The 27926-nt window shown below is 37.1% G+C and overlaps 1 protein-coding gene across 2 annotated transcripts in view; it reads right to left on the bottom strand.

Annotated features, from left to right (window-relative positions):
* Positions 1-15036: 15036 nt before the first annotated feature.
* Positions 15037-27926, bottom strand: part of MKKS (McKusick-Kaufman syndrome) — a 29088-nt gene continuing 16198 nt past the window's right edge. For both annotated transcript variants that reach the window (XM_023217850.2, XM_023217851.2), the window contains 4 exons: positions 22374-23775; positions 18485-18660; positions 17465-17575; positions 15037-15540 (listed from right to left, as the gene is read on the bottom strand). In XM_023217850.2, the coding sequence (XP_023073618.1) occupies positions 15100-15540; positions 17465-17575; positions 18485-18660; positions 22374-23358 (1713 nt within the window). In that variant the 5' untranslated portion in view covers positions 23359-23775 and the 3' untranslated portion in view covers positions 15037-15099. The remainder of the gene's footprint in view (positions 15541-17464; positions 17576-18484; positions 18661-22373; positions 23776-27926) is intronic.

Raw genomic sequence — 27926 nt, 5'->3', positions numbered from 1 at the left:
TTTAGCCAGTTTACTTTAAGCAGACAGTAAGGGAAGGGTCTCTGGAGAACCTCCCGCTGGCTTCACAAATGCTTACATGAGGTGGTTTGTGCAGATAAGGGAACTTGCAAAGGGGGATAACCTAAACACATCCACAGTGGAAAATTCCATTCCTTAACATATGCACAGTAAGGTATATAAATTAATATGGAGTGGCTCAGACTAAGGGTCCACAGGCACACTGGAAGGATGGGGTGGAGCCACCAGAAATTCGTGCCTTACACCCTTGTATTCAACTATGAAAGGGGCAACTGGCAACCTGCTTTCAAGACCCTTCTCTTTGCTGTGAGCTTTCCTTTCGCTTAATAAAGTCTACTCCCCTTACTCTCTGGTGTCCGCGTGCCTGATTCTTCCTGACCATGAGACAGTAACCCGGACTTAGCTGAGTTAAGGAGCAAAAATGCTGCATCACTTGGAAAATCACAAAAGAAAATAAAAGAAGTTCTAACTAGCCCTCTTGCTATTCAAATTGTACTGGCAGTCCTAGCCAATGCAGTGAGGTCCAAAAAGAAAGGAAGAGACTAGCTAGGTGTGGCAGCTCATGCCTGTAATCCCTGTACTTTGTGAGCCCAAGGTGGGAGGACTGCTTGAACCCAGAAGTTTAAGGCTACAGTGAACCACAATTGCACCACTGCACTAGACTCAAGGTGATGGGGCAAGACCCCATCTCTAAAAAAACAGATTCCATTTACAATAATAAAAAACTTATAAAATATCCGGGAATGCACTCAACAAAAGAAACATGCAAAATATATAATGAAGTAAACAAAAAACTACAAAAATATTAAATGAATTTACTTGAATTAAAATTCAAGTAAAGAAGAGAGACCCCCTTTTCAGGATGAAAAGCCTAAATGTTATATAGGTATCAATTATACAAATAATGCAATTCCAATTAAAATCTTAAAGGATTTTCATGAAACTTGTCAAACTGACTCTAAAATTTATCTGAATCCCTAACCTAGAACAGTGCCCAGCACATAGCAGGAGTGTGATAAAATGCTGATTGAATGAATTAGTGAATGAACAGCTTCAATACCATCATGTTAGTCCATTTGTGTTGCTATAAAGGAATACCTGAGGTGGGGTAATTTATAAAGACAAAAGAGGGCCAGGCGTGGTAGCTCATCTGTAATCCCAGCACTTTGGGAGGCCAAGGTGGGCAGATCATCTGAAGTCAGGAGGTCGAGACCAACCTGACCTACATGGTGAAATCCCATCTCTACTAAAAATACAAAAATAGCTGGGCTTGGTGGCACATGCCTGTAACCCAAGCTACTCAGGAGGCTGAGACAGGAGAATCGCTTGAACCTGGGAGGTGGAAGTTGCAGTGAGCTGAGATCACACCATTGCACTCCAGCCTGGGCAATAAGAGAAAAACTCCATCTCAAGAAAAAAAAAAAAAAAAAAGGAAAAGAAAAAAGAAAAAGAGAAAAAGGGTTTAGGCTGGGCATGGTGGCTCACGCCTGTAATCCCAGCACTTTGGGATGCCGAGGTAAGCAGATCACAAGGCTGAGAGATCGAGACCATCCTGGCCAACATGGTGAAACCCCATCTCTATGAAAAAAAAAATACAAAAATTAGCTGGGCTTGGTTGTACATGCCTATAGTCCCAGCTACTTGGGAGACTGAGGCAGGAGAATTGCTTGAACCCGAGAGGTGGAGGTTGCAGTGAGCCGAGATCGCGCCACTGCACTCCAGCCTGGTGACAGAGCAAGACTCCTTAAAAAAAAAGAAAAAGAAAGAAAGAAAGAAAGAGAGAGAGAGAGAGAAAGAAAGAAAGAAAGAAAGAAAGAAAGAAAGAAAGAAAGAAAGAAAGAAAGAAAGAAAGAAAGAAAGAAAAGAAGGAAAGAAAAGAATAAAGGTTTATCTGGTTCACAGTTCTGTACAAGGAGCATGGCACCAGCATCTGCTCCTGGTGAGGGACTCAGGCTGCTGCTTCTACTCATGGCAGAAGGCAAAGGGAAGCTGGCCTGTGCAGGAATCACATGGTGAGAGTAGAGGCAAACAGGGGGTGTCTGGCTCTTTTTAACAACTTGCTTTTGCAGGAACTAACAGAGCAAGAACTCACTCATTACTTAGAAGACAGCACCAAGCCATTCATGAGGGATGCACCCCCATGTGACCCAAGACCTCCCACTAGCTCCACCTCCAATATTGGGGGTCAAATTTCAACACAAGATTTGGAGGGTCAAATATCCAAACTATAGCAACTTAGATAAAACTGACTCACATATTTATATTTCTAGGCCAGATTTATCTTCTGAACTCCAGATCAGTAGATCTGTTTAGTAATCTCTTCACTTGATTAGTAAGAAACCAATTCAGACTCATTGTGTTTAGAACAAAACTACTGTCCCTCTTGCAAACCCTGTGCTCTTCCAGTCGTCAAATTGAGTAAAATTAAAAACAGAGAGTTAACTCTAATCATCCAATTGGCCGTTTGTTTGTTGTTGTTGTTTTGGGACAGGGTCTTGCTCTGTCCCAGGCTGCAGTGCAGGGGTGCCTTCTCGGGTTGCTGCAACTTCGGCTTCCAGTCAAGTGGTCCTCCAGGCTCCCAAGTAGGTGAGACCACAGGCTCACGCCACCACCACCTAGCTAGTTTTTGTATTTTTAGTAGAGATGGGGTCTCGCCATGTTGCCCAGTCTGGTCTCGAACTCCCGCACTCAAGCCATCTGCCCACCTCAGTCTCCCAAAGTGCTGGGATTATAGGCAAGAGCTACTGCACCTTGCCAATTGTCCATTTGTGATTATTGAAGTCATCACAACTACTCCTAGATGCATCTGCTAAATGTTTCTTGAATCTGTGTCTCTCATCTATACTGACACCACCATGTGCCATAATTCCTTCACTATTCTTATTCATTATTGAATAACTTCCTAACCAATCTCTCCTCCTCAAACTCACTATTTCCCTGCTACTGCCCTCCTGCCTCAACTTAAAACAATGTCAGAATTGCAGGCTAGACATGGTGGCTCACACCTGTAATCTTCCTTGGGAAGCTGAGGCAGGAGGATCACTTGAGCTCAGGAGTTCAAGACCAGCCTGGACGACATAGAGAGACCCCGTCTCTCAAAAAAAAAATTTTTTTTTTTAAAGAATTTCCATTGCTTTTAGATAAATTCCAAACCCTTCATCATCACAAGTTTGGCCTGGCCTGGTTGCAACCTGTATCTTCAGAGAAATCTTCCACAGTATTTGTCCTTACTCTCTACTCTAAGCTTTGGCCACAGTGACCTTCTTCCAATTCTTCACGTATATTTCTTCCTACAACAGCACCTTTGTATATGCTGTTCTTTCTGTTTGGAATAATCTCATTTTTCTCTTGTTTTAATTAATTCTAACAACCCTTGATATCTCATCTAAAAGATCTCTCTTATTCCTATTATATCTTCTTAAAAAACAGATGATCAGTCCAGGCATGGTGGTACATGCCTGTAATCCCAGCACTGTGATAGGTCAAAGTGGGCAGATCACTTGAGACTGGGAGTTCGAGACCAGCCTGGGCAATATGGCAAGACCCAGCCTCTACTAAAAATAAAAAAATTAACCATGTGTGGTGGCACACACTTGTGATCCCAGCCACTCAGAGGCTGAGGCATGAGAATCACTTGAACCCAGGAGGTGGAGGTTGCAGTGAGCTGAGATTACACCACTGCATTCTAGCCTGGGTGGCAGAGTAAGACTGTCTCAAAAAAAAAAAAAAAAAAAAAAAAAAAAAAAAGACAAAAAAGAAGCAAAACAAAATAACAGACTGATTATCTCTTAATAGTTTGGTTGTAAGTGTACCTTTATATGGTGATTTTTAGACATTAAGCTCAATCAGAACAGGAACTATGTGTTTTCATACTTACTATGGTATCCCTAGCTATGGCGCTAGGAGCTCAACAAATGAATGGAAGAATTGAAACTGATTGGGAAAAATATATGCACAATGACTTGATATGGTAACCAATATAGGTCTTCATAGAATGAATGAGGAGAAAGTTTTTTTTTTTTTTTTTTGAGACAGGGTCACACTCTGTAGGCCAGGCTAGAGTGCAGTGGTGCAATCTTGGCTCACTGAAAACTCTGTGAATGAGGAGAAACTTAATCTGGTTCTAAGAAAGTAAGAATCATAGGACCGAAAAAACCTGCAAATGTACCATATTTAATTTCATATTTTAAAAGTATTTCCAAAGCACAATCCTAGTGTTTACATCAGAGCATTCATTACAAATGAAAATAAAACCAGAAAGCGTTCAAATATGAGAAGACAGATTCGTCTATGAGGATTATCAGGAATTAATTTATAGTAGAAAATGACAAAGCTATTTCTTACAATGCTCAATAAAGAACAAAAAAGATATTTAAACAAGAACTTGAATTCATTTGTGTTTTAAACCCTTGGTTTCATATGCTATAAATATTAAGACAAAATTTTTCATTATACTTTATCATTAAGTAAAAATCTAATTTAATAAAATGTTCATACATAGTAAGTGCTTAAGTAAAATAAATAAGAATGGTTGATAATTTCTCTTGAGAAATTGATAGGAATTTCTGTTTCAGTTTTTAAAAGTTCTTTAATTTTGATAAGTAACCTAAGAATATCTAAGCTATTATATAATTTTAAAATAGATTGAAACTTATTTCATATGTATTCATTTCTTACAGCCAAAAATTATAAATAAGAGTAAAGAAGTAAAGGCTTGCAAAATAATAGTTTTGATAATATTTTAAGCACCAGCCATTGGGAACAAATTTTAATTAATAGGTTGTTGATAAAAACCCAATCCAGTTCTCTTAAATCCAGGGAATATTAAATTCCTTTGTAATAAAATAGTCTACTTGAAACTCATAGATATGTCCAATGTGCTGATAAAAAGTAAAACTTAGCACATCGATCTATTTTTCTAGTAGACCAAGACTGTTGGGAGATTTAATAAATATGCCCCTTGTGTGTAGTCCCTAACACAACCTAAGAGAATTATAACTGTATGTCCATTTAAGTTACTAAGCCTGTAAGAGGACTTCAAAATTAAGCAAATAATTAAATACCCTTGTAACAACTCCACTCAACTTATAAATTTGTAGTTTTGCTCAACTGTAGTTTTGCTCAGTTAAATTTTTAAGACATTTTTACTGTTTTTTTTTTTTTTTAAATTGCTAAAATAATGTGTGATTGTCAGTGTGTTGGAATTTACTGAAGATTTTGCCTATCTCCCATTTGTTGAGTGTGCATTATGTACCTGGCTCTGTAGGAGGGACTTTAATTCATTTCATTGGTTCTTAAGAACAACCACATAAGGTTAAAAAGCTCACCAAAGTTAGAGTTTACTTAAGTATTTAAACCTGGGTCTTTCTGTCTTCAAAATACCAGAATTCTCTACAGCTATGCCACACTTCCTTTCAGCTCTGTAAACTGCATAGGCTCACTTATTTTCTCAAATCTGTAAAAGTCTGTAAAACTTGTCTGATGTCTGTAAAACATCATCAACTTTAAATATGATTTTTTTATGGGGAAAAAGAAAAACCAAATAATGTATACTTTGATTTTTCAGACACACTCCAATTTTAGAAAAGTTAAATGTGAGAGGCCGGGCGCAGTGGCTCAAGCCTGTAATCCCAGCACTTTGGGAGGCCGAGACGGGTGGATCACGAGGTCAGGAGATCGAGACCATCCTGGCTAACACGGTGAAACCCCGTCTCTACTAAAAAAATACAAAAAACTAGCCGGGTGTGGTGGTGGGTGCCTGTAGTCCCAGCTACTCGGGAGGCTGAGGCAGGAGAATGGCGTGAACCCGGGAGGCGGAGCTTGCAGTGAGCTGAGATCCAGCCACAGTACTCCAGCCCCAGCAGCGCCAGACTCCGCCTCAAAAAAAAAAAAAAAAAAAAAAAAAAAAGTTAAATGTGAAAAAGAAAACAAGCTCATGGATCTCAAAAAAGTATCTGTGATTTATTATCTCCACTAGCAGTAAGCAATATTCATGGTCTTCCAAAAATATAGAAATATAGTATTGGGCACTTAGTAATTGAAAATTATTCTATTTAAAATAGCAGCATAACAATGAGATGCTTAAACATTAACGTAAAAGGTTTAAAACCTATACTGAAAACTTTAAAATCTTAATAAAGACAATGAAATGTGATTTGAATAAATGAAATGACTACCACATTCTTAAGTGGAAACACTTAATAACCCAAGAATGTCAATTTTTCTGCAAATTAATATATAAACCTAAATTGAATTCCAATGCAATTCATTTTATAATTACATGAAATGATCTATAAATTTATATGAAAGAATAAAGCTCAAAAATAGCCAAGGGGTATATTAAAGAGAAAAATAGGGAAGTAGGGCATTCCTTTACCAGATACTAAAAATTTTAAGACATCGTTATAATCAATAGGTGTGGTATTGTTTTAAGAAAAGACAAATAAATTAGTTGAAGGGAAAAGACAGTTTAGAAATAAATTTCCACATAAATGAGAATGTAATATATGACAAAGGTGGTATTTCAACTTGTTGGGAAAAGAAATTTTAAAAATAATTGATGTTGGCACAACTGGTTCTCCATCTAGAAGAAAATTAAATTGAACCTATACCTCATATCATATGTATATATATAATTACAGATAGATTAAATAAATATATATATTTATATATGTAAATAGATATAAATATATATATAATTACAGATAGATTAAAACTTAAATGTACAAGGCAAAATGCTTAGGAGAATATTTAGAAGACTTAAGGGTTTTTAATTAAGAAAAGAAACCCAGACTAGAAAACATAGACATACTTGATTCAAGAAAAATTAAAGCCTTTTAATTGGTAAAGCATCCTGTGATTGAAAGAAATATAAAACAATTTGCAAAAAATATTTGTACTAAAGAGGATAGATGAAAGGTTAATATCTTTAATAACATTTATAATGCACGAAGCACTCTTACAAATAAGAAAATGGGCAATAAATATAGATAATTCAAAGAAGAACAAATCCAAATGGCTAGCAATATATTTTTTAATATATATAGAGAGAGCATTTAATATATATTGGGCATTTTTTAAATGCTCAAATTCATTAGTAATCAGAAACTTCAAAACGAAATAACAAGGAACCAATAATTGGTAAAATAAAAAGGAACATAGTACCTATTACGAACTGGCAGGAGCAGTAGGTAATGAGGTTATGGGAAATGGTACTCATGAATGGCTGGTAGAATTATGAATTGTTACAGCCTTTTGCAAAATAATGAGGCAATACTTAGTAAAGAGTACATATCTTTTTCTGACCTGGAGATTTCATTCATTAGAATCTAACACTTATAAATGAAAACATAAGTAGGTAAGAATATGTGTACAAGTTATTGGCCTTCTTAAAAAGAATATATGTACAAAGTCATTGTCTGTGGGTACAGACACAGAGGAGGAAGGCAGACATAAAAATCTTCTTGGCATAACCTCTCTGGCAAAGTGGCTTCTGGGTTTAGAGTAGCTCTCCTGAGAAGAGGTAGCTGTAAGCCATTAGCAGCCAAAGCTCACAGGATTTGGGGATGGGCACACTAGGCCAATTCAAATGGGACCTGGTGGGACATAACTTCCTCCACTACGCTCTCTGCAGGCATAGTGTGTGACCGTTAGAGAAAGGAATTAGCATTTTCAGTTGACTTAGAGACTTTTGTGAAAAAAGCAGATCAAAGTTATATAAAATGATCTTTTTTTTTTTTTTTTTTTTTTTACAAAAGCATGTACAAAATTTTTCTTCGTATGTCTTTATATAAATTATCTGAGCATAGAGAAAATATGGTTCAACACCCAATAGGTCATTTTTTCTGTTTTTGTTTGTTTTTTAGGCAGAGTCTCACTCTGTTGCCCAGGCTGGAGTGCAGTGGCACAATATTGGCTCACTGCAACCCCTACCTGTTGGGTTCAGGCTATCCTCATGTCTCAGTCTCCCGAGTAGCTGGGATTACAGGTGCACACCACCATGCCCATCTAAATTTTGTATTTTTCATAGAAATGTGTTTTCACTATGTTGGCCAGACTGGTCTTGAACTCCTGACCTCAAGTGATCCGCCTGCTTCAGCCTCCCAAAGTGCTGGGATTACGGGCATGAGCCACTGCGCCCAGCTCCAGTAGCTAGTTTATATGTAATATAAACTATTACATATAGTGCAGGAGAGCAAGAATGAAGATGATGCAGGTAGACAAGGAGAGTAGGGAAGAATGTCAGGTCTAGGGCAATTTAAGGAAAAAAAGAGAAAAAAGAGACAAAAGAGACTGCACCCTACAGAAAAAAGACAATTATAATCAAAGAATGACAATAAATGGAGAAATGATTTGATAAGTTTGGTGGTAAAAGCTAGCATTGGTGCCTTCTGTCCACATTGGGCACACAGTTGGCCTTCCCTGTGGCAGGATCCACATCTGTGGATTCAACCAACTGTGAATGGGAAATATTTGAAATAACAAAAATAAAAAATACAGTATAACAATTATTTACATAGCATTTACATTGTCTTAGGTATTATAAGTAATCTAGAGATGATTTAAAGTATACAGGAGGATGTGTGTAGGTTACATGCAAATATTGTGCCATTTTACATAAGGAACTTGATATCCAAGGAGGTCCAGGAACTAAAGTCCCAAGAATACCCAGGGATGACTGTATTTTACTTTCTGTGTAACTGTAGCCCAGGAGAAGAATTTACATCCTGGCAGTTTTTTACCATCTGTGGTGAATTGAATGATATCCCCTCAAAAGATATGTCCAATGACCTAAGTCCTGCTACCTGTGAATGTGACCTTATTTGGAAACGGGGTCTTTGCAAATGCAATTAAGGATCTTGAGATGATATCATCCTGGATTTAGGGTGGGCCCTAAATCCCATCACTGGTGTCTTTGTAAGAGAAAGGAGAGGGATATTTGACACACAGAGAGGGAGGGGGAAGGCCATGTGAATACAAGGGCAGATTGTAGTGGTGACAGCTACTATAGGCTGGAGAAGGTAAGGAATGATTAACCCTAGAGCCTCTGGAGGGAGCATAGCCCTGCCAAGACTTTGATGACAAACTTCTAGCCTCTAAAACAGAGAGAATAAATTTCTGTTGTTTTAAGCCACTACTTTTATGGCAATTGTTACGGAAGCCCTAAAAAACTAATATACCATCCCATTTCATAGACACCATAAGAATTGAAGGTAGTAAAAACTTGAGAGCAATAGTTTGTTTATTGTTTGAATTCATCATACTACACAGGTGTTTTGCTGCTGCTTGTGAGTGACAAATCAACAGACGGGTACAAAACTGTGCCATTAAGAAGGCATCATGTCTAGCTGGGGGATGTGTGGCTGAACATTCAGCCCATGAAGAGAGGCTATGCATTTGCTCTAAAGATTACCCAAATATGTACACATCTTTGATGATGCCTATGAGAAAATAAATACAAAAATAAAAATGCACATGAGAAAGATAAACTTACTGATAGAAAATGTGGAAGGCGTTTCAGAGCATTTGACTCGTGTACTAGAAATGGAAGGCAATCTATTATACAATCGTCTTCCAGAAGTCACATCAATATATCCCAACCACAGTGTGAAAGTGCTCCTTTTCCTAAACTTTTGCCAACAATAGTTATTATCTTTGCCAATTTAGTAACTGGAAATGGACTCTCCTTTTACAATTAATATTTTAAAAAATCACTGGGGGTAGATAATATGTAGTCTTTCCATTTCCAGTACACTTGGACCCAGAAATCTGAATTATATTTATTTATCCTGAAGAAATAATCAGGGATATGGGAAAACAATATATACAACATGTTCACTGCATCGTTGCTTATATTAACACAAAAATTTTGAAAACAACCCAAAGTTTTACTAATACCAATTTATTAACTAAATTATGGCATAATATTTTTAATTAAAATGTCTTCGGGCATTAAAAATGATGTAATATAATCCATTTACCCAGATGTGATTATTACACATTGTATGCCTGCATCAAAATATCTTATATACTCCATAAATATATACACCTACTAGGTACCCATGAAAGTTAAAAGAAAAGTGATGTAATAACAGAATGCTTAGAATTATATAGGTGTATGATGTTCATGACATATTAAGTAAAAGGAACAGATTATAAAACAGAACATACTGTATGATCATCTTTTTGGAAAAATCCTTGCAGAAAAAAAACTGAAAAGATACACAGAAAATGTAAACAGTGATTATTATCTCTGGAGATAGTAGGAATACACTTGACTTTAGTGTGTGTGTGTGTGTGTGTGTGTGTGTGTGTGGTCTGATTCATATTTTCCCAGTTTTCTATTACGACATGTTTAACTTATAAAATTAATAATTAAAAAAAACAAAAATCTTGGCCAGGCGCGGTGGGTCACACCTGTAATCCCAGCACTTTGGGAGGCTGACACGGGCAGATCATCTGAGGTCAGGAGTTCGAGATCAGCCTGACCAACATGGAGAAACTCCATCTCTACTAAAAATACAGAAGTAGCTGGGCATGGTGGCGCATGCCTATAATCCCAGCTACTCGGGAGGCTGAGGCAGGAGAATGGCTTGAACCCAGGAGGCAGAGGTTGCAGTGAGCTGAGATCGTGCCATTGCACTCCAGCCTGGGCAACAAGAGCAAAACTTCATCTCAAAAAAAAAAAAAAAAAAAAAATTCTCCCTGGCTAGATGATCAACTCCTTGAGTGCAGAGACTGTGAACAAATTTCTATGTTGTTTTTTCTCTTCTCACCACCAAATACGCTTGACTATCCTATCTGGCAAACAGAAAGAGCTCAACTAATACTTCCCAAAATGAAACTACAATACTCGAAACAAAGTCAAGGTAGCTAAAAGAAGATGTTTATTGTAAGTATTTTCTCAGAGAACTTTTAATAGGAGATTCTCAAGCTGTTTTATTTCCCTCTAAATTCACACTTTATTACAGGTAATAGTACTCCATGACTTTTAGTGCACCAAGTCTAATCGTCTCTCCAACAAAAGGCTTCATTTACATTTAGGAATAGTTTTCAGGGACTGCATTCTCTTTCATGAGTATTAAAGCAGCATATGAATCTATTTATAATCCAACTGTAGGCTAACATTGGGTTTAGGTGCATCTAAATTCAAATTCTGTAGATGATTGGCAAAAATTTCCATTATGGGATACCATAGTTACTAAATGGAAGCACTTAGCTACATGAAAAAAAATATAAAGATATCAGATATTTAAAACTGACTTTTGCTTCAGATTAAGAGATAGCTTTATTTAGACAGCTGAAATGGGGCTTTGTAGGAGTTGTTTAGTCTCTTTGACTATTCCCCAAAGATTGTCAGGAAGGAATAACCTAACTAATCGTATGTTTTGTCAAGGCCTGCATTGATTTTTGTATATGATAATTTAAAATAACCTGCATAATGTATGTGACTGTAAACAACATTATTTTATTTTAAAGTTATCCAAAGAACTGCTCAACAATATGAACAACAATATGAAAATACGGAGTACAATGGCCGATTTATGGGTACTTAAAATCCCTCGTCTACCATGTAAATGCCTAAGTAGCTTTGATAATACAAACTAAATGAGTTCAAGGATACCTATGATAAAAGATATTAATGTGATATAGTTTAAATATCTTGTGTAAAATACTTCACTTATATAAAGTGCTTCAGTCTAACAGTTGATTTACAATGTCTAACTCTCTAATATTGTACAAATAAATGGAGGAATTAAAGAGTAGGATATCTATAAGACTAAGTAAGTATTTGATTAAAAATTTCCTTTAAATTGCTTTAGCTCTCCACTTTTTTCCTTGCTGCTAAAATCCTAACGTCTTTTGATTAATGAGATGATAATCCTGTTGGACTCCTATGGTTCAATAATGTTTAATGCTACATGTCCTGAGAGTCCCACGAAAGTATTGAGCGGCTGTCACTGACTTCATTCTCTTCAGCATACTCTCCCTTTCCTTTTCCACAGCTATCAGGGTTTCCCATTCTCTCTCCTGAGGTACCTCATAATGCAATATTCAGACCTCAATCTTACTTCAAGTCACAAAACACTGCCTCAGGCTTACCTTAGTTGTTATTTTTACTTATCATTTATTTCTGCCAAAAGGAACTCCTCTGAAATTATTTTCATCAACAATTTTCATTTCACGTTTTATCATCTAAGTTTGAATGCTAATTTTCTTGAACTATAGAGGAAGGTTTTTTTTTTTTTCTTTTTTTCTATTTTCGGTGTTTTCTGCTAAGGATTATTACAACTTTAGGAAACACAGAGGCATTTATAAATATATTTTAACTAATTTGTGATATATTCAAAATAAGAGCATTACTGTTTCACCAAGGAATGTAATCAAATTTTATGGCAAAGCTAAAAATGATAGAATTTAAAAAATGGCTATCATGGAAAGTGGAAACCCCTAATCTATAAGATCAATTGGAGAGGTTCACTGTGTCACCCCTTCTTGGAGGAACTTGAAAAAAATGCAGGATAAGGCCAAGGAGAACCAGGACAATTCCCAATTCCTATGTGACACACCTTCAGTGACCATTGTAAACACATGTGATGAAGAACCCTTCTTTTAGGTTGGGTGATAATAAAAATGTAAAGGCATGGCATCAAGAATGCTTTTTTCCATTTATGTGACCAAGTTTTCAGTAAGTAATTTATTACAAATAAGCTTTCCTCCTGCCTTTATTAGATAGCTATTGCTGTATAAGAAAGTACACCCCAAATTTGACTTAAAACAACATTTATTATCTCATAGATTTTGTGGGTCAGGAACCAACCTGGGAGTAGCTTAGCTGGCTTTTTTGCTTCAGGGTCTCTCGTGTGGCAGGGCTATACTCATCTCAAGGTTCCACTGGGGAGAACCTGCTTTCAAATTCACTCTTGTGGTTGTTGGTACGATTCAGTTCCTTTTGAGCGGTTGGCTAGAAGCCTCCCTCAACCTTTGCTATGTGGGCCTCTCCAGGGGACAGTTCCCAACCTGACAGCTGGCTTTCATCGAGAGAGAAGCCATCAAGAGATACACTCATCTTTTTACCACCAAATATCAGAAGTGACATCTTGTCCCTTCTGCTGTATTCTATTCATTAGAAGCTAGTCACTAGGTCCTACCTACACCCACAGAGTGAACTGACAAGAAATGAGATTATTGGGAACCATCTTACAGGCTGCCTACCACATACAAAATACATTCCCCCTACTCCTCAGATCCTCAAAAGTTTCACTTTTGCATTACAACATCAGCTCAAAGTTCAGAATCTCATAATTGGAATCAAGTCAGGGTGATCTCATAATTGGAATCACCCCAGGCTTCCTCAGGGAGTAGTTCTTTAAGTACGGTTCCTGGAACACAGTTGCTTTCCATCTGTAGACCCATGAAACTAGAGAAAACTGATCTACCTTCTATTCACAGCATAAAATTATGGATAAGGCATAACCATGACCATCACTGTAACATTCTGTCCACAAAGCTGGGAAATGAGAGACATAAAGGAGTCACGAAGTCTAGCCTATACTCATGGGGAGGAAATTATGCAAGGTCTGAAACCAGGAGGTGAGGATCACTGGGGGCCACCTTAGAGGCTGCCTACCACACTGCCCTTCTATTTGATTCTAATAATAAAATAAGTAAAACTTTTGATAAATATTTTATGAGACTTCAGGTGGGGCTAATATTTAACATATATGGATGGCATTGCTGTTTGTATTGCTAGCTTTTTCCTTTGCCTCAGAGTAAAAATTCTTTTTGATTACGAGAATATTGGAGGAAATGGTTGAACAATTCTATTTCTCTGTATCATGGCTATAGATCTGTTCACTATTAGGTTGGTTCATTTCCCAAAAATTTCCAAAATGTTTTCCTAAAGTTTCATATAACATTTGTTATAGCTCCATGCTTATTCATGTGGCTGCCTTCTATATTTCTGCTTCAATTTATCAATACATCTTACATTTGCATAAAATTCAAGTTCCATCCCTTGGGGAAACAGTGTCTCTATTTTGAACATGGGAGCTTTTCTAGTTTCTTTTTCATACTATTGACTAGAGAAATAACGTCCCCTTCCTTCATGCTGCTTTCTGAAGTCCTGGTAGAATACTCCTCATTTTTCTTCCTTTTTCTATCAGTCTGTAGTTCTCAACCAACGCTTTTGCTCTCCGGGGAACATTTGGCAATGTCTGGAGATGTTCTTGGTTGTCACAACAGGAGTGTGCTACTGGCATCTAGTGTGCAGAGGCCAGGGATGCTGCTAAATAAGCTGTAATGCACAGGGCAGCCTCTGCACAACAAAGAATTATGGGGTCCAGAACATCAATAATGCCAAGGTTGAGAAGCCCCAGTATAAAACAAACCAGTTCTTCCTCCCACTTTAAAAATGAAGACATTACAACGTTGCTTTAGCCTTGGTTACTATATAAATATTTTTTTTCCCCCAAAAGCAAACATTTCCCCCAAATAACAAAAATGTGGAGTTGAGATATAAACTACAAATTGCAGCAAACCAGGTTCTACTCAATTACCTAACCACTGAAGAATATAGCCTGAAATAAAGGGCATGGAGAAAAGTGAAATTTTACTCAATGTGGTTTGAATACTTCTTTTGATTGAGCAATATATGCTGAATGTTTTGTGACACTTTGAGATCTAGTTTTATACTTTAAGCATATATAATTACTACTAACTAGAAAATATCTAAAACATGTATATCCAAACTAGAGCATGGGTTAGGAGTCTTTTTATTTGTTTGCTCTCAAAATGATGCCAAAATAACAACGAAAATTTAGAACAATGTATAGCAGTCACTATAGAATCCCTAAGATAACTATAATATTTTAAAATAAATAATGCTTCATATTTTTATTTCATGGCATTTCTATTCACGAATCACCTTTTTTCCTAAATAAGTGTATCTATAATTTTATGAGTCATTTGTCCAAATATGTAGAACAGGCCTTTGGGAGAGAACAAATACACTCACAATTTTTCTTAATTGCCACCAGACTAGTTTATTTGTTTCTTTCATAATACAAACATGCTAATCTCTTAGTTTTTATCTTCAATAACATATGAAAGATCCAAAATCAAATTGGCTGTCTCTACAGCCACCTGTAGGCCACTAAGCTTTGCAGTCAAACAATCCAAGGTCAGGTTGCTGGCTGAGCCCACAGCTTCATGTGGAAGGCAGGTTTGTGGCACAAAAGGATGATGTGTGCTTCTTAAGAAAGACCAGCTGAGTTCTTCCTGGCTATTGTATAATCCACAGCCACACTGTGAAAGCAAATCTTGCCAGTTAGCAACACAGGTAGAATCTGCCTGAACTGACCAAAGGTGTCCATACTTCATGTCAGTGAGAATTTCACCTCCATCATGTTCTAAAGAGCCAACAACAGATTCTAGGGCACTGCAAAATGCTTCAGCAATTAGATGAAGTTCTGTTTGAGTACATTCATCATCTTTGAGAATGCTTTCGGGGTCGTTGTGAGTCTAAAGAGTAATAAAAACATTGAGAACACATACAAAGCAATTAATATAAACTGTTTCAGAAAAATAAGATACTGAATCAAAATCTTATTCCTAAAGTTACTACTTACTTTCATTTAATTTGGAGTTTGGCACAATGCTAATGGGCTTGTATGGGTCAGTCGGCCAGGCTGCAAACCCTTAACTAGGTTGGTTATAGTAAAAATGTATAGTCATGTTACCAGAATGGGTGACTCAGGATGACCCCATCATCAGCTTATTCTGAATGAGGTGTGGTAGTGCCTCTTTAATACATGAAGGACAAGGCATAATGCATGTATTACAGGTTTCTCTGCACACAGGAGGAAGTTCCTGAAGACTGATGTCCCAAATGATGTACTTATTTATCTCTGCAAAATGTTTGAGATTTGTTTAAAATGAGAATGCACACATTTTTATTTGGAAATCATGATGTAAATTTTCACATCAATGTTTTAAAAATGAATATTCTTCTCTTTAAATTAATGAAAAGGTAGTAAGACCTTAAACTGTCTTCTGGTTCCACTATTTAAAAAAGTTTATCCTAGAAATTCCATGATAAAAAGAAAAATTAATATTTAGCCATGCACCACATACCAACGCTTCAGTCAATGACAGACCGCATATACAACAGTGGTCCCGTAAGATTAGAAGGCCATATTTTCACTCACCTTTTCTATGTTTTGATATGTTTAGATACACAAATACCATTGTGCTACAATTACCTACGGTATTCAGTACAGTAACCTGCCGTAAGGGTTTGTAGCCTAGGAGCAATAGGCTAAATCACATAGCTTAGGAGTGTAGTAGGCTCTACCATGTAGGTTTGTGTAAGTACACTCTATACTGTTTGCACAACAATATTGCCTAATGATGCATTTCTCAGAATATATCCTTGTTGTTAAGCAACATGTCTGTATTAGCAAACTAACAACTGAATGATGGTTTAAAAAATCCATATCTTAACTGCTTAAAAACAGTGACTACTTTCCGACCCAAGACACCTTCTTCCTGCAAAAAACTTTCTCTAGTTTACTCAATTCCATTTCAGAACACATTACTGTCCGTTCAGCACCAATAGATTGGCACGGATTTTGTTTTCCATAATGTATATTCTGATAACTTTTCATGAAAGTGCTTTATCTTCAAACAGATTCTAAGTTACTTGGGGAGGGACAGGGCATGTTTACCCAATGAATCGACTGTTAATATATGGAAAACACCTATACCTTTTTGTATCCATTTTCAAATAAAATAGGCCAGTACTTATGACATAATCAGAACTACAATGCACTAAACTTACCTGAGAGCTGTCAGGAAATGGAGTTTCCCAGACTAATCAAAAAATTCTATTTAGTAAAATTAATAAATAACATACTAAATACCAATCTTAAAATTAGAATCTAATATGTGAACTGCTTAAATAAATGAAACTAACTGTTTTCTTGATGGTCTAGAAGATACTTAAATATTCTGTAGAAACTTGGCCCTTTTGTTTGTGAACATCAATTATTACTGTATTGCAGCAGTTGAGATCTCTAAGAGAACTCCCAATAACAGGATGCTAGCTTCAACATGTAGTACATGTAGACAATACTCAAAGAACGTGATCATTTGCTAAAACATTATTTTTATAATAATCATTGTAATAAAGATATTACCTTATATTTACCTTGTTATTTCCCTCAAGTGTTTTGGATTATGTATTTTATTTAGACTACTGAAAAATTCAGTGTTAAAGGCTACAATTTTACCTATATAACAAACCTATACATGCACCCCTTAACCTAAAATAAAAGTTAAAACTAACAAACAAAAAGGCTACAGGATATTATGATTTTGGCTTATTATCTCATAAAATACAAGTTGCTGAGAATTCAGGTAATCCGAAGAGGATTATCTTATGTACCTTGTGTCTGATATATGCAGCCAGATGAGTTTCAGTACAGCCACCTCCCAACAAAGCCCACGGTTCCTTGAGTGTTAACTGCAGGACATGCAGTGCCGTCTGACACGTGAGCTAAGAAAAACCCCAAATCATCAGAATCAGACATTCACATTATATACACACACACAAAGTCATGCTCTCAAAGTACCACAGTGAATACAAAGAGTGTGATTTTAATTGCAAAAGAACAAAACTTGTGCTGTGCCAAGGTTGTCATGTGATTAAAACATTCTGAATAATAAGGTTTAGAGATTAAAGGAAGATACTTCAGTCAGAAGTTTGTTTCATGGAGCCAGATTAGTATTTTTCTTTCGTATACACTTAGCTCTTCAAATTGAGACTGACAAATATATGGCCTCAAGATATCTCGGTCAACAAGGTTTGCTGGCACATCCACTAAAAAAAATTATTTCAGTCTAAATAATAAATTTATTTTGAATTGTTTTGGAAATAATACAGTTACATCCCAGCAATAATAAATAAAAAAAACCACACAGACCTTTGACATTTACTAAGGATATATCCTTGAGCATACATGAATCTTTAAAACTTGTGACCAGTCCCACAGATGATCATTTCCCTTGTATAAAAGTTGCATGTATTATTGCTGGCAGAGAACAGGAAACTCTGCTAAGAAGTGGATGATGGGTATTGACTGGTGAACTCATTTTCCAAGTGAATTATTCATACACATTAGCATCAAAGACTACACAATTCAAGTTAATTTCTTAGAAAAGTTCACATGTCAAGGGCCTTTTAGGTTTCTCGTCAATAGTAGAAATAATAAATGGCAACACATGCCAAAATTATTATAATGCCACAGGCATTTAAATTAGCTTACTTGTGACTCTGCATCAATCATTTTAATTTTTGCTTTCTATACTACCTAGGGAAGCTACGAAAAAAAAAATTCACAATAACTGTTGAGTGACTAATTCCTCCCTCAGCCCCTGCATATAGAATTCAAAATTCATTACCTACCTTCAGCTCATCCCAGGTAGTGTCATTTCTGCTGCAGAGAAGCAAGCTGCAGATTGTCGCTTCATTAGGGATAAGATGAAAAAAATGTTTGGAGCCAAATTTTACAGTGCACACATCTTTCACACTTCCATAACTATTAGGAGATATTGAGCCTAGGGATCCAATAGGCTGTGTTCCTATTTTTTAAAGATTAGAAAATACAAGATGTATAAGCAAAAGTGGAGCAAACAACCATTTAAAAGTATATTTATTCCTAGCCAACATAAAAGCCCCATAAGCATGTAATTTAAAATATGAAATATAGGATAAATAAGATGAATCTCCCTAAATTGCTAAGTTATATTCTGCTACTAAAATGATGTACAAATAAAGTAAAGCAGAAGTTATTTTGGTTTACAGATCTCTTTGAAAATGTGTTAGAAGTCATTTTGTACTCTCTTCCCAGAAAAGGGGACATACAATTTTGCATACATTTTCAGGGAGTTCAGAAACCCTCAAAGCCCATTCAAGGATTAGAGACCCCAAATTAAGAACTTCACTAATAAGGGTGATGTGAGGTGAGAGGCTATTTTTTAAAGGCATTATTATTTTCAATTTAAAATAAATGCAGCTATTCAAATGCTTGTGTAGTTGCATTCCTTCGGGGCTCTACATAGTGAATATGTAAGAACTAGTTTTTTGTCTAGCAACGATTTATAAAATAGCTAACTGAATTATGCCAAAATAAAGTGACATGCTTATTTCAGTTATTATTTGATATATTAAGTATTTTGTCTTCCTACCTGCACATGTAAAATAGTAGTTTTATAAGCCACAAGTAAAAATATGGATAAAGAAGTTAGGGTGACTTGAATTTTCCAAATCTCCAAATGTAATGGAAGTTATTTAAGAAAAGAAACCTACACCAAACTCCTACAAGACACAATACTAATTTAAAGTCTAAAGCTATAATTCTGAGCCATTCACCGCTTTGAGCTAGTTTCCTTTTCTTTCAGACTCACCTATAAAAGATGGTTTCTTTCAAACTAATGGGGTTTGGTTTGAAAGTCTAAAATCTTGGCCAGGTGTAATTACATGCCTGTAATCCCAGCACTTTAGGAGGCTGAGGCAGGCATCGCCTGAGGTCAGGAGTTCGAGACCAGCCTGGACAACATGGTGAAACCCCATCTCTACTAAAAATACAAAAATTAGCCAGACGTGGTGGCACGTGCTTGTAATCCCAGCTGCTTGGGAGGTTGAGGCAGGAGAATCGCTTGAACCCGGGGGACGGAGGTTGTAGTGAGCAGTGAGCCGAGATCGTGCCACTGCATTCCAGCCTGGGCAACAGAGTGAGACTCCATCTAAAAAAAAAACAAGTCTAAAATGCTATAAACACTTCCAGCTCAAAAAATTTATAGAATATAATCACTAAACAATTTCACTTATTTGAATATTGTTTACTTCTGAAGTCTTCAAAATAACGAATACTTTAAAAAAGTGATCTAAGTAAAAAAAGCCAAAATCTTAAATAGTGTAATTTCTTTCACATGGTGGGAACAACAGATTCTGCAGTGAGAAGACTGGCTCTACTGCTTGAGTCACTGGATGCTGTCACTCATGTCATTTAACTTTCTGCCTCTGTCACATGAGAGGCAAGTGGGGATAATAATGCATACTTCACAAATAAATCAAATGTTAAAAATTCTCCAGGCCGGGCACGGTGGCTCACGCCTGTAATCCCAGTACTTTTGGAGGCCGAGGTGGGTAGATCACCTGAGGTCAGGAGTTTAGGACCAGCCTGACCAATATGATGAAATCCTGTCTCTACTAAAAATAGGAAAAATTAGCCGGGTGTGGTGGTGTGCACCTGTAGTCCCAGTTACTAGGGAGGCTGAGACAGAATTGCTTGAACCCAGGAGGTGGAGGTTGCAGTGAGCCGAGATTGCGCCACGCCACTCCAGCCTGGGCGACAGAGTGAGGCTCCATCTTAAAAAAACAAACAAAAACAACAACAAAAAACCCAAAAAACCTCTGTAAGCTGCAATACGCTTCACATGTGGCACCCATCCACAGTATGACCCACTACGCAACCTATATCATTAATAAATAGGAATTTTGTTTGAAGGCCTGAAATGAGGTAATGTTAACTTAGATACACCAGGGGAGATAGGTAAGGCCAAAAACGTACTTCATCTACCTAAAAGTTTACCTGTGCCATGTACCTAGTGCAGTTTTCTGCCTCTTCTTCTCAAAAGGTCTCTGCTCCCAAGACCCAGGACTAAAACTATGGCTGTTAATGCCATGTTTAGGTATATACTGTGGGCTAGCGTGGAAACCCAGCCCCCAGTTACAATATGGTTTCTATGGGAAAATGTTTTCTTTTTTTTGATAGGGAGTCTTGCTCTGTCACCAGGTTGGAGGGCAGTGGTGCAATCTTGGCTCACTGCAACCTCTACCTCCCGGGTTCAAGCAATTCTCCTGCCTCAGCCTCCCAAGTAGCTGGGATTACAAGTGCGGGCGGCCACGATGCCCAGCTAATTTTTTTGGTATTTTTAGTAGAGACGGGGTTTCACGATGTTGGCCAGGATGGTCTCAATCTCCTGACCTCGTGATCCGCCCGCCTTGGCTTCCCAAAGTGCTGGGATCACAGGCCTGAGCCACCGCCCGGCCCTTTTTTTTTTTTTTTTTTTTTTTTTTTTAGATGTGGTCCTGCTTTGTTGCCCAGGCTGGACTTGAACTCCTCGGCTCAAGCAATCCTCCTGCCTCAACTTCCCAAGTAGCTGGGACTACAGGCATGTACCACACCTGGCTAAAGTGTCCCGTATTTTAAAAATCAATCTGGAAGACCCAGTATTTACAAGCTGGAAATTGCCAGATTCATGCAAAGCTAGTAGATATTTAAGGATATCAGTCTGACTCACCATACCAACAATGAGTTCTAAGGCATTATTTCCATTATTAAGAAACTTGCACTTTGATAGTCATTTGAGTCTTACAAAGGTAGGACAGTAACCCAGAGATACTATATATTCAACACTGAGCATACATAAGGCCCTTTTTTGATAATTTATACTAAGACTTTTATTAATGAACTTTAACAATGGTTTAAGTCTAATAACTTAAAAATTGGAAACAATGCAGACTAAATGATCATCTTTCTGAGAGATTGTCAAAGCAATTAAAGGAACACTGAAAAGTAGCTCAAATTAGGAACTCTTCAGCTCGTCATTTTTCTTTGGCTCTCACAGGTCTTATATTTGCTTTTAATTTGCTGAGTTTGTAAAATACAGTGAATTTTTTTGCCTATTGTAGTTCTGTATATTACCAACTATATTTCAGTCAATTCAATAAACACTTTAGAACACCTACTGTGGGTCAGGCCTGTAATAGGTGTTGAAAGTAAAAGATAATCTTGGTTCTCAAGGTCAGCTGGAAACAGTTTTGATATAGGTAAAACAGTGGTGCATGTACATCCCCCTCCCATTAGAAACAAGTACTTAAGCAGAAGGACAGAAGTTTGTTGCAATTATGATAAAGTGAAGAAAAAGGGGCATTCTAGTTACACAATTATTTTCTAAATATAACATGATTTAAGAGTTTTGCGAACTGAGGCTGAAGAATTTTGTGCAAAGTATGGAAGACCTTAGGATTATGAGGATGTTAGACTTCTCAATAACCTGTAAAATATTGGGGGGTTAGATTACGATATGAAAATGGCTATAATCAACTGCATTTTTAGTATGTGAACAATATAGGATCTTTTTTCAGAAACCTTTGATGCCAGAAATGATACTGACATATGCTGTGTCAATTTTTCAAGATGTTAACAGTGACACAAACCAAAAATATCTCTGCTCAAAAAACTGTGATTTATTAACGGTAAGGGGCAAAAACCAAGAGTGAGTTTTACCTGTCATTTTAGTCAGGGGTTCCATCAGAGTCACTCCAATTCTGTCTATGGCAATAACACGATGCATATTGAGAAACTGCTTCAAAGATGGGTGTATAACTTTTTGGCACAGGACAAGATCTACATGGTCACTGACTAGCTGCCTTCCTAGGTTAAGCAGCTGGTCCAGGACTGCATTTTCAAGAGAAATCCCGTAACTGACCACCACAGTTCCTTCTCCAGTGTCAGAAATGTCTCCGGATAAAGTTGTACAAAAGAGTGCCACCTTGAGGGCAGTTGATTTTTTGATAGGTAATAGCCTCATTAATTGAACTTCTGCCATTTCAATGAGTATCCCAGGTAATACAGTGGAATCTATAACTCTTTGATCTTTTAAAGGTACAATTAAACTCTTCCCTAAAATGATGTGGCCTTCAGCATTTCCTGGAATTGTTAGCAAAAAGGCTCTCAGAATCAAAGCACTGACATGCTCTGTTTCCTTTCTGGTGAGCATACAGGCAGGTTTACTTGTTAATATACTGCGAACCAAACAAAGGAGGATCTGAGTACTACTAAAGTCGACTGGGATTCGACAACCACAGGTCTCGGACTTCAGATAACTGATGCAAAGACTCACAAGATGTTTATTTAATCTAATGACAGTGGTGGGTGTCAAGCCTAATCTCTGAACATTTTCAATCAGGTTGCAGCAAAGAATGGCTGTGAATAAGCCACAATCACTGAAGCTTGACACATGATTCTGCACGGACGTTGTCAGGATCTTTAAAATGGGATGTGTGACCAAAAGGTGACTGAGCAGGGCTGAGGACTGTGAGGTTGTGCACACGTAACCTCCAAAGCCATTGTGCAGCTGCTTCAGCCTACCTGAAGGGCCATAGCATGATGTTACGATTCTTTTCAAGACAGAAAGTGTGGTCCTGACTCTCTCAGTTGTCAGTGGTTCACTCTTACACAATGATGGCTTCTTAGCTTCCAAACGAGACATCTTACTTCAGGTGGTAACTAGTGAAGACCATTTTTATTTTGTAAACCACATTTTTCTATTTGTTGTATTATCACGTTTTAACATTAAAAATTATTCTTTAGGAATTAAAGTATGAATATGCAGCATTGTGGCTACAAAATCAAACAGTTCAATGTTTATGAAGCTAATCATCATATAATGGTTTCATGACAAATTAGTAATTCCAAACATTTATTTTACTTCACTCTTCAATATTCTTTTGTTTGCTTTGAGACTGAGATTTCACAGACTGCTTTGCAGACTTCTGTAAAAAGTATGTTCCAACATGGACACCTATGAAAGATATCCCAGCTACAAGAAGCCAGTTCTTTCTAATCCAACTGGTATTTTTCATCTCTTCTTTTGACATGAAGCTCAGATTCAAAGCTGCTTCTTTATCTAAGAAATAAAAATAAAACGTTTTAGATAAATACTTCCCAAGCATTTTGTAGACTACAGTTTAATAATTTATTCTAATGTTCTGCTGGCTTTTTAGAAAAAGGAACTACTAACTGGCACAAACCTCCCGAAAATGAGAAAAGTAAACCAACTTTGACTTAAAATTCCCTTATTCTTCAATAAATCCCCTCTACAAGAAAAAGTGCTTGTACTTCAGTGATTCTGTAAGGCACAACAACATGGCTAGAAAGCTTACAGCAGTTATTTGAATATGGCATGCTTCTAAGAGAGAAATGCTACAATATAAAACACAGAATTAGGTCTCTGAGTCTTTTTTTTTTTTTGAGATGGAGTTTCGCTCTTGTTGCCCAGGCTGGAGTGCAATGGCGCAATCTCGGCTCACCGCAACCTCCGCCTCCTGGGTCCAAGCAATTCTCCTGCCTCAGCCTCCCCAGTGGCAGGGATTACAGGCATGTGCCACCATGCTCAGCTAATTTTGTATTTTTAGTAGAGACAGAGTTTCTCCATGTTTGTCAGGTTGGTCTCGAACTCCCGACCTCGGGTGATCCGCCTGCCTCTGCCTCTCAAAGTGCTGGGATTACAGGCATAAGCCACTGCGCCCAGCAATCTCTGAGTCTTAAAAGAGGTCCCGAATATTTTTATTCTCCGACATCAAGATTTAATATTACGTTTTTATCTATAATTGTGGTTTGCTTGGAAACTTTAGGTTTGAACAGAACTGCATTTACATCAAGTCCTGTTTGTAAATAATTATAAAAACAAGATAGCTGTTGGCATGTCTGCTGCAGAAACTCACTAATGTATAGTCTATATTTAGCTGAATAAATCTGCACAACACATTGTACCAAAAAGCAAACCATGTTTTAAACACCTGGCTAAAGTCAGAGCTAATTTTCTATCATTTTACTTTATCAATCAATGACTTTCAGTTTTGGAAGTCCTAGTCAACTAATCCTCCCCAAAGCACTGGTTAATGACAGTACCAAAATGCAAAAACCAAGGGATATGCTGGATAACACCAACAACAAAAATAGGATCTGAGTTGCAATTCAATTTCAAACTCTAAATACCATAAAATGTTATCATATATCAAATGGACACATAGAAATACAATTCTAGTTTCCTTAACAAGGTAGTGTCCTTGTTAAAAAAAAGTGTGCCTTGAGGCATAAATTCCTGACATATTAATAATAATGTGTGAAAAGAATAAAAATGTTAGATCATAGATCTTATCTGTTGAGGCCTGGTGTTTTAAAGGTATAATTATTAGTTAGTATTTCCAGAAATATGCTGAGTATGGTAGCGTCCAGGAGAGCATTTAGCATAAATGAAACAAATCTGTTTAGCCTAAGGTACTTCCTAAAAGTAGGCTACAGCATAGTATGGTGATCAGACCCAAACCTTGATTTGAAGATGTGCAAAGAGGTGGGCAGAACAAGGGAATGTTATGCAAAATGTTATTTTGGTTACTGCTCCCAATTTAGTTAAAGGGCTGTAACCATGGCAACTGGGCCCAAATAAAGTAAGGGCAATAATGGTCAGCTTTCTTCCTGTGGTGACAAAGCTATTGTCAACTTTTGTGTGGCATGAGGAGGAAAAGAAAAATCTGTTTATCTATGCCAGGAACAGCCAAGGTACTTAAATATTTCAATGGTTACTTCAGATTCAGCAAAATCTGAGAAATTCATTTAAATGAAACCTCATAGTGACTTCTCTATGGTAATTTGCATGTTAAAACTTACACACACACACACCACAATAAAAACTATGATTAAGAAAAAGGTTTTTCTAGTTAGAACATTTTCAATACTTAATAGTGACATGTAACTTTTCAAAAACAGAATGCTATGTTGGCACCTCTGTTAGTCTTACAGCAGTGAGACCAGTCTACACATCTTTTGGTTAGTATTTCATTAAAATGATAAAGAAATCACTGAAAGTGTTAGCGACTCCCAAATCATTTTGAAGATGCCAAAACTTGTTGACCTGTGATCACAGGTCTAGACTTGAACAAAAGAAGGTACAAGAGAAAAAAATCCAAACCACTGGAGCTAGTTTATAGAACATGTTTGGAAGTATCAGTTCAGCTCTATTAAAACTCTTTCTTCCTAAACAAGGAGCTCCATAATTCCAAGAGTTACCATCAGATGAATGGTCCTGACTATTCCTGGATGCACAGGCTTGGCAGATGGGTTTTTATTGTTGTTGCAGTGATGAATAACTTAATTAAAATAACAGTAAAACTTGCATGACTGTCTTCTGAAGTAAGAGGTGCACTATAAAATATGATTTAAAGAAAATATAAACAGGTAAAAAGTTTTTCCTAAAAGCAAATGGAGTTCTTTGGCAAAAAGACTGATTATAGGTATGAGGTAAGAAATACACAAGGTAAGCTGGGGTCCTTTTCTGCCAAAAAGTAAGGATGTATTAAAGACTACCTGGGTCATATCACAAGGACAAAGGAAAAACGACAGGAGTCAACATGGAGAGGATCCAAAATGGGACAACTTTAGCATTAAAAAAAAAAATGACGACTGCAATAGATTAAGATAACTGAAATATATGCAAACCCACATGTTCATACTAAAACCAAAAACAAAAACCCTAAGTGGCTTGAGCACTCATTATTATAAAAAGCAATAAAGGGAATTACAGAGATAAAACATGTATCTTCCTTTCCTTGTATAAATGCATTTTGGGGTAACTGAATGGTTGACGATGGAAAGTTGTTCCAGCTAATAAATGGAGAAGGAATGATAGAATTTGAGCAGCATAATTTGGCAACCCCTAATGAAATAGTGTATTAGACCCACAAACAGTGGTTGGTAAATTAAGCCTAGGGACCATATCCAGCCTGCTGCCTGTTTTCGTAAACGAAGTTTTATTGGAAAGCAGCCATGCTCATTAATTTGTGTACTGTGTATGAGTGCTTTTACACTACAACAGAAAGCTGAGGGGTTGGTACAGACACTATGTGATCTGCAAAGCCTAAAATATTTACTATCTGGTCTTTTATAGAAAAAAGTTTGCCAATTTCTAGGTTACAGCAATGATAATGAATAGTCGCTGATAATTTATTAAGTAAAAGATCACCTGGCCAACATGGTGAAATCCTGTCTCTACTAAACAAATACAAAAATCTAGCCAGGTGTGGTGGCAGGTGCCTGTAATCCTAGCTACTCGGGAGGTTGAGGCAGGAGAATCACTTCAACCCAGGAGGCAGAGGTTGCAGCGAGCTGACATCGCCTTACTGCATCTTTTAAAAAAAAAAAAGAAAAAAGGGGGGAACTTTACAATGGAAAGAAACACTGCTAACTTGCCTGTTAGTCTTAGCAACACTGGCTAGACGCAGTGGCTCTTGCCTGTAATCCCAACACTTTGGGAGGCCAAGGCAGGAGGGTTGCTTGAGGCCAGAAATTTGAGACCAGCCTGGGCAACACAGCAAGACCCTGGTTCTAAAAAAATTTTAGAACTTAGCCAGGTATGGTGGTGGATGCCTGTAGTCCCAGCTACTTGGGATGCTAAGGTTGGAGGATGGCCTGTGCCCAAGAGTTTGAGGCTGCAGTGAGCTATGATACGCTACTATGCTGTAGCCTGGGTGACAAATCAAGGCCTGTGCCCAAGAGTTTGAGGCTGTAGTGAGCTATGATATGCTACTGCACTGTAGCCTGGGTGACAAATCAAGGCCCTTCTCTCTCTTAAAAAAAAAAAAAAAAAAAACTAACACCACGCCCATCAAAAGTGGATCAGACATTATATGTGAAACAACATGATTACCTAGGATCTATTCCACAGTACCATCTATGAAGTATTCTTGTTCAAAAAATACATTAAAAAAACAAATGAAAGTAGTCTCTTAATATAAGTACAAGATTACAGGAAATGGGGAGAGAGGAAAATTGTTAAAAGACAAGATGAGGAAGCAATCAGCCAAATTGAGAATGTGGGAATTTTTTTTAAAGGCAGATTTAGGAGGGGAATTGAAAAGAGACATTGTCTATCAAATGTAATATGTAGACCTTGTTTGGATCCTGATTCCAACAAACCACCTGTAACGACTTTTTAAGACAAATTCAGAAATATAAACATGGCCTTGGGTATCAAACTGTAGGTAAAGAGTCACTGTTAAG

This window comes from Piliocolobus tephrosceles, chromosome 20 (assembly GCF_002776525.5).
Source record: "Piliocolobus tephrosceles isolate RC106 chromosome 20, ASM277652v3, whole genome shotgun sequence".
NCBI classification, from domain to species: Eukaryota; Metazoa; Chordata; class Mammalia; order Primates; family Cercopithecidae; genus Piliocolobus; species Piliocolobus tephrosceles.
The sequence above is the reverse complement of the archived record's forward strand: the minus strand, read 5'-3'. Positions and strand labels throughout refer to the sequence as shown.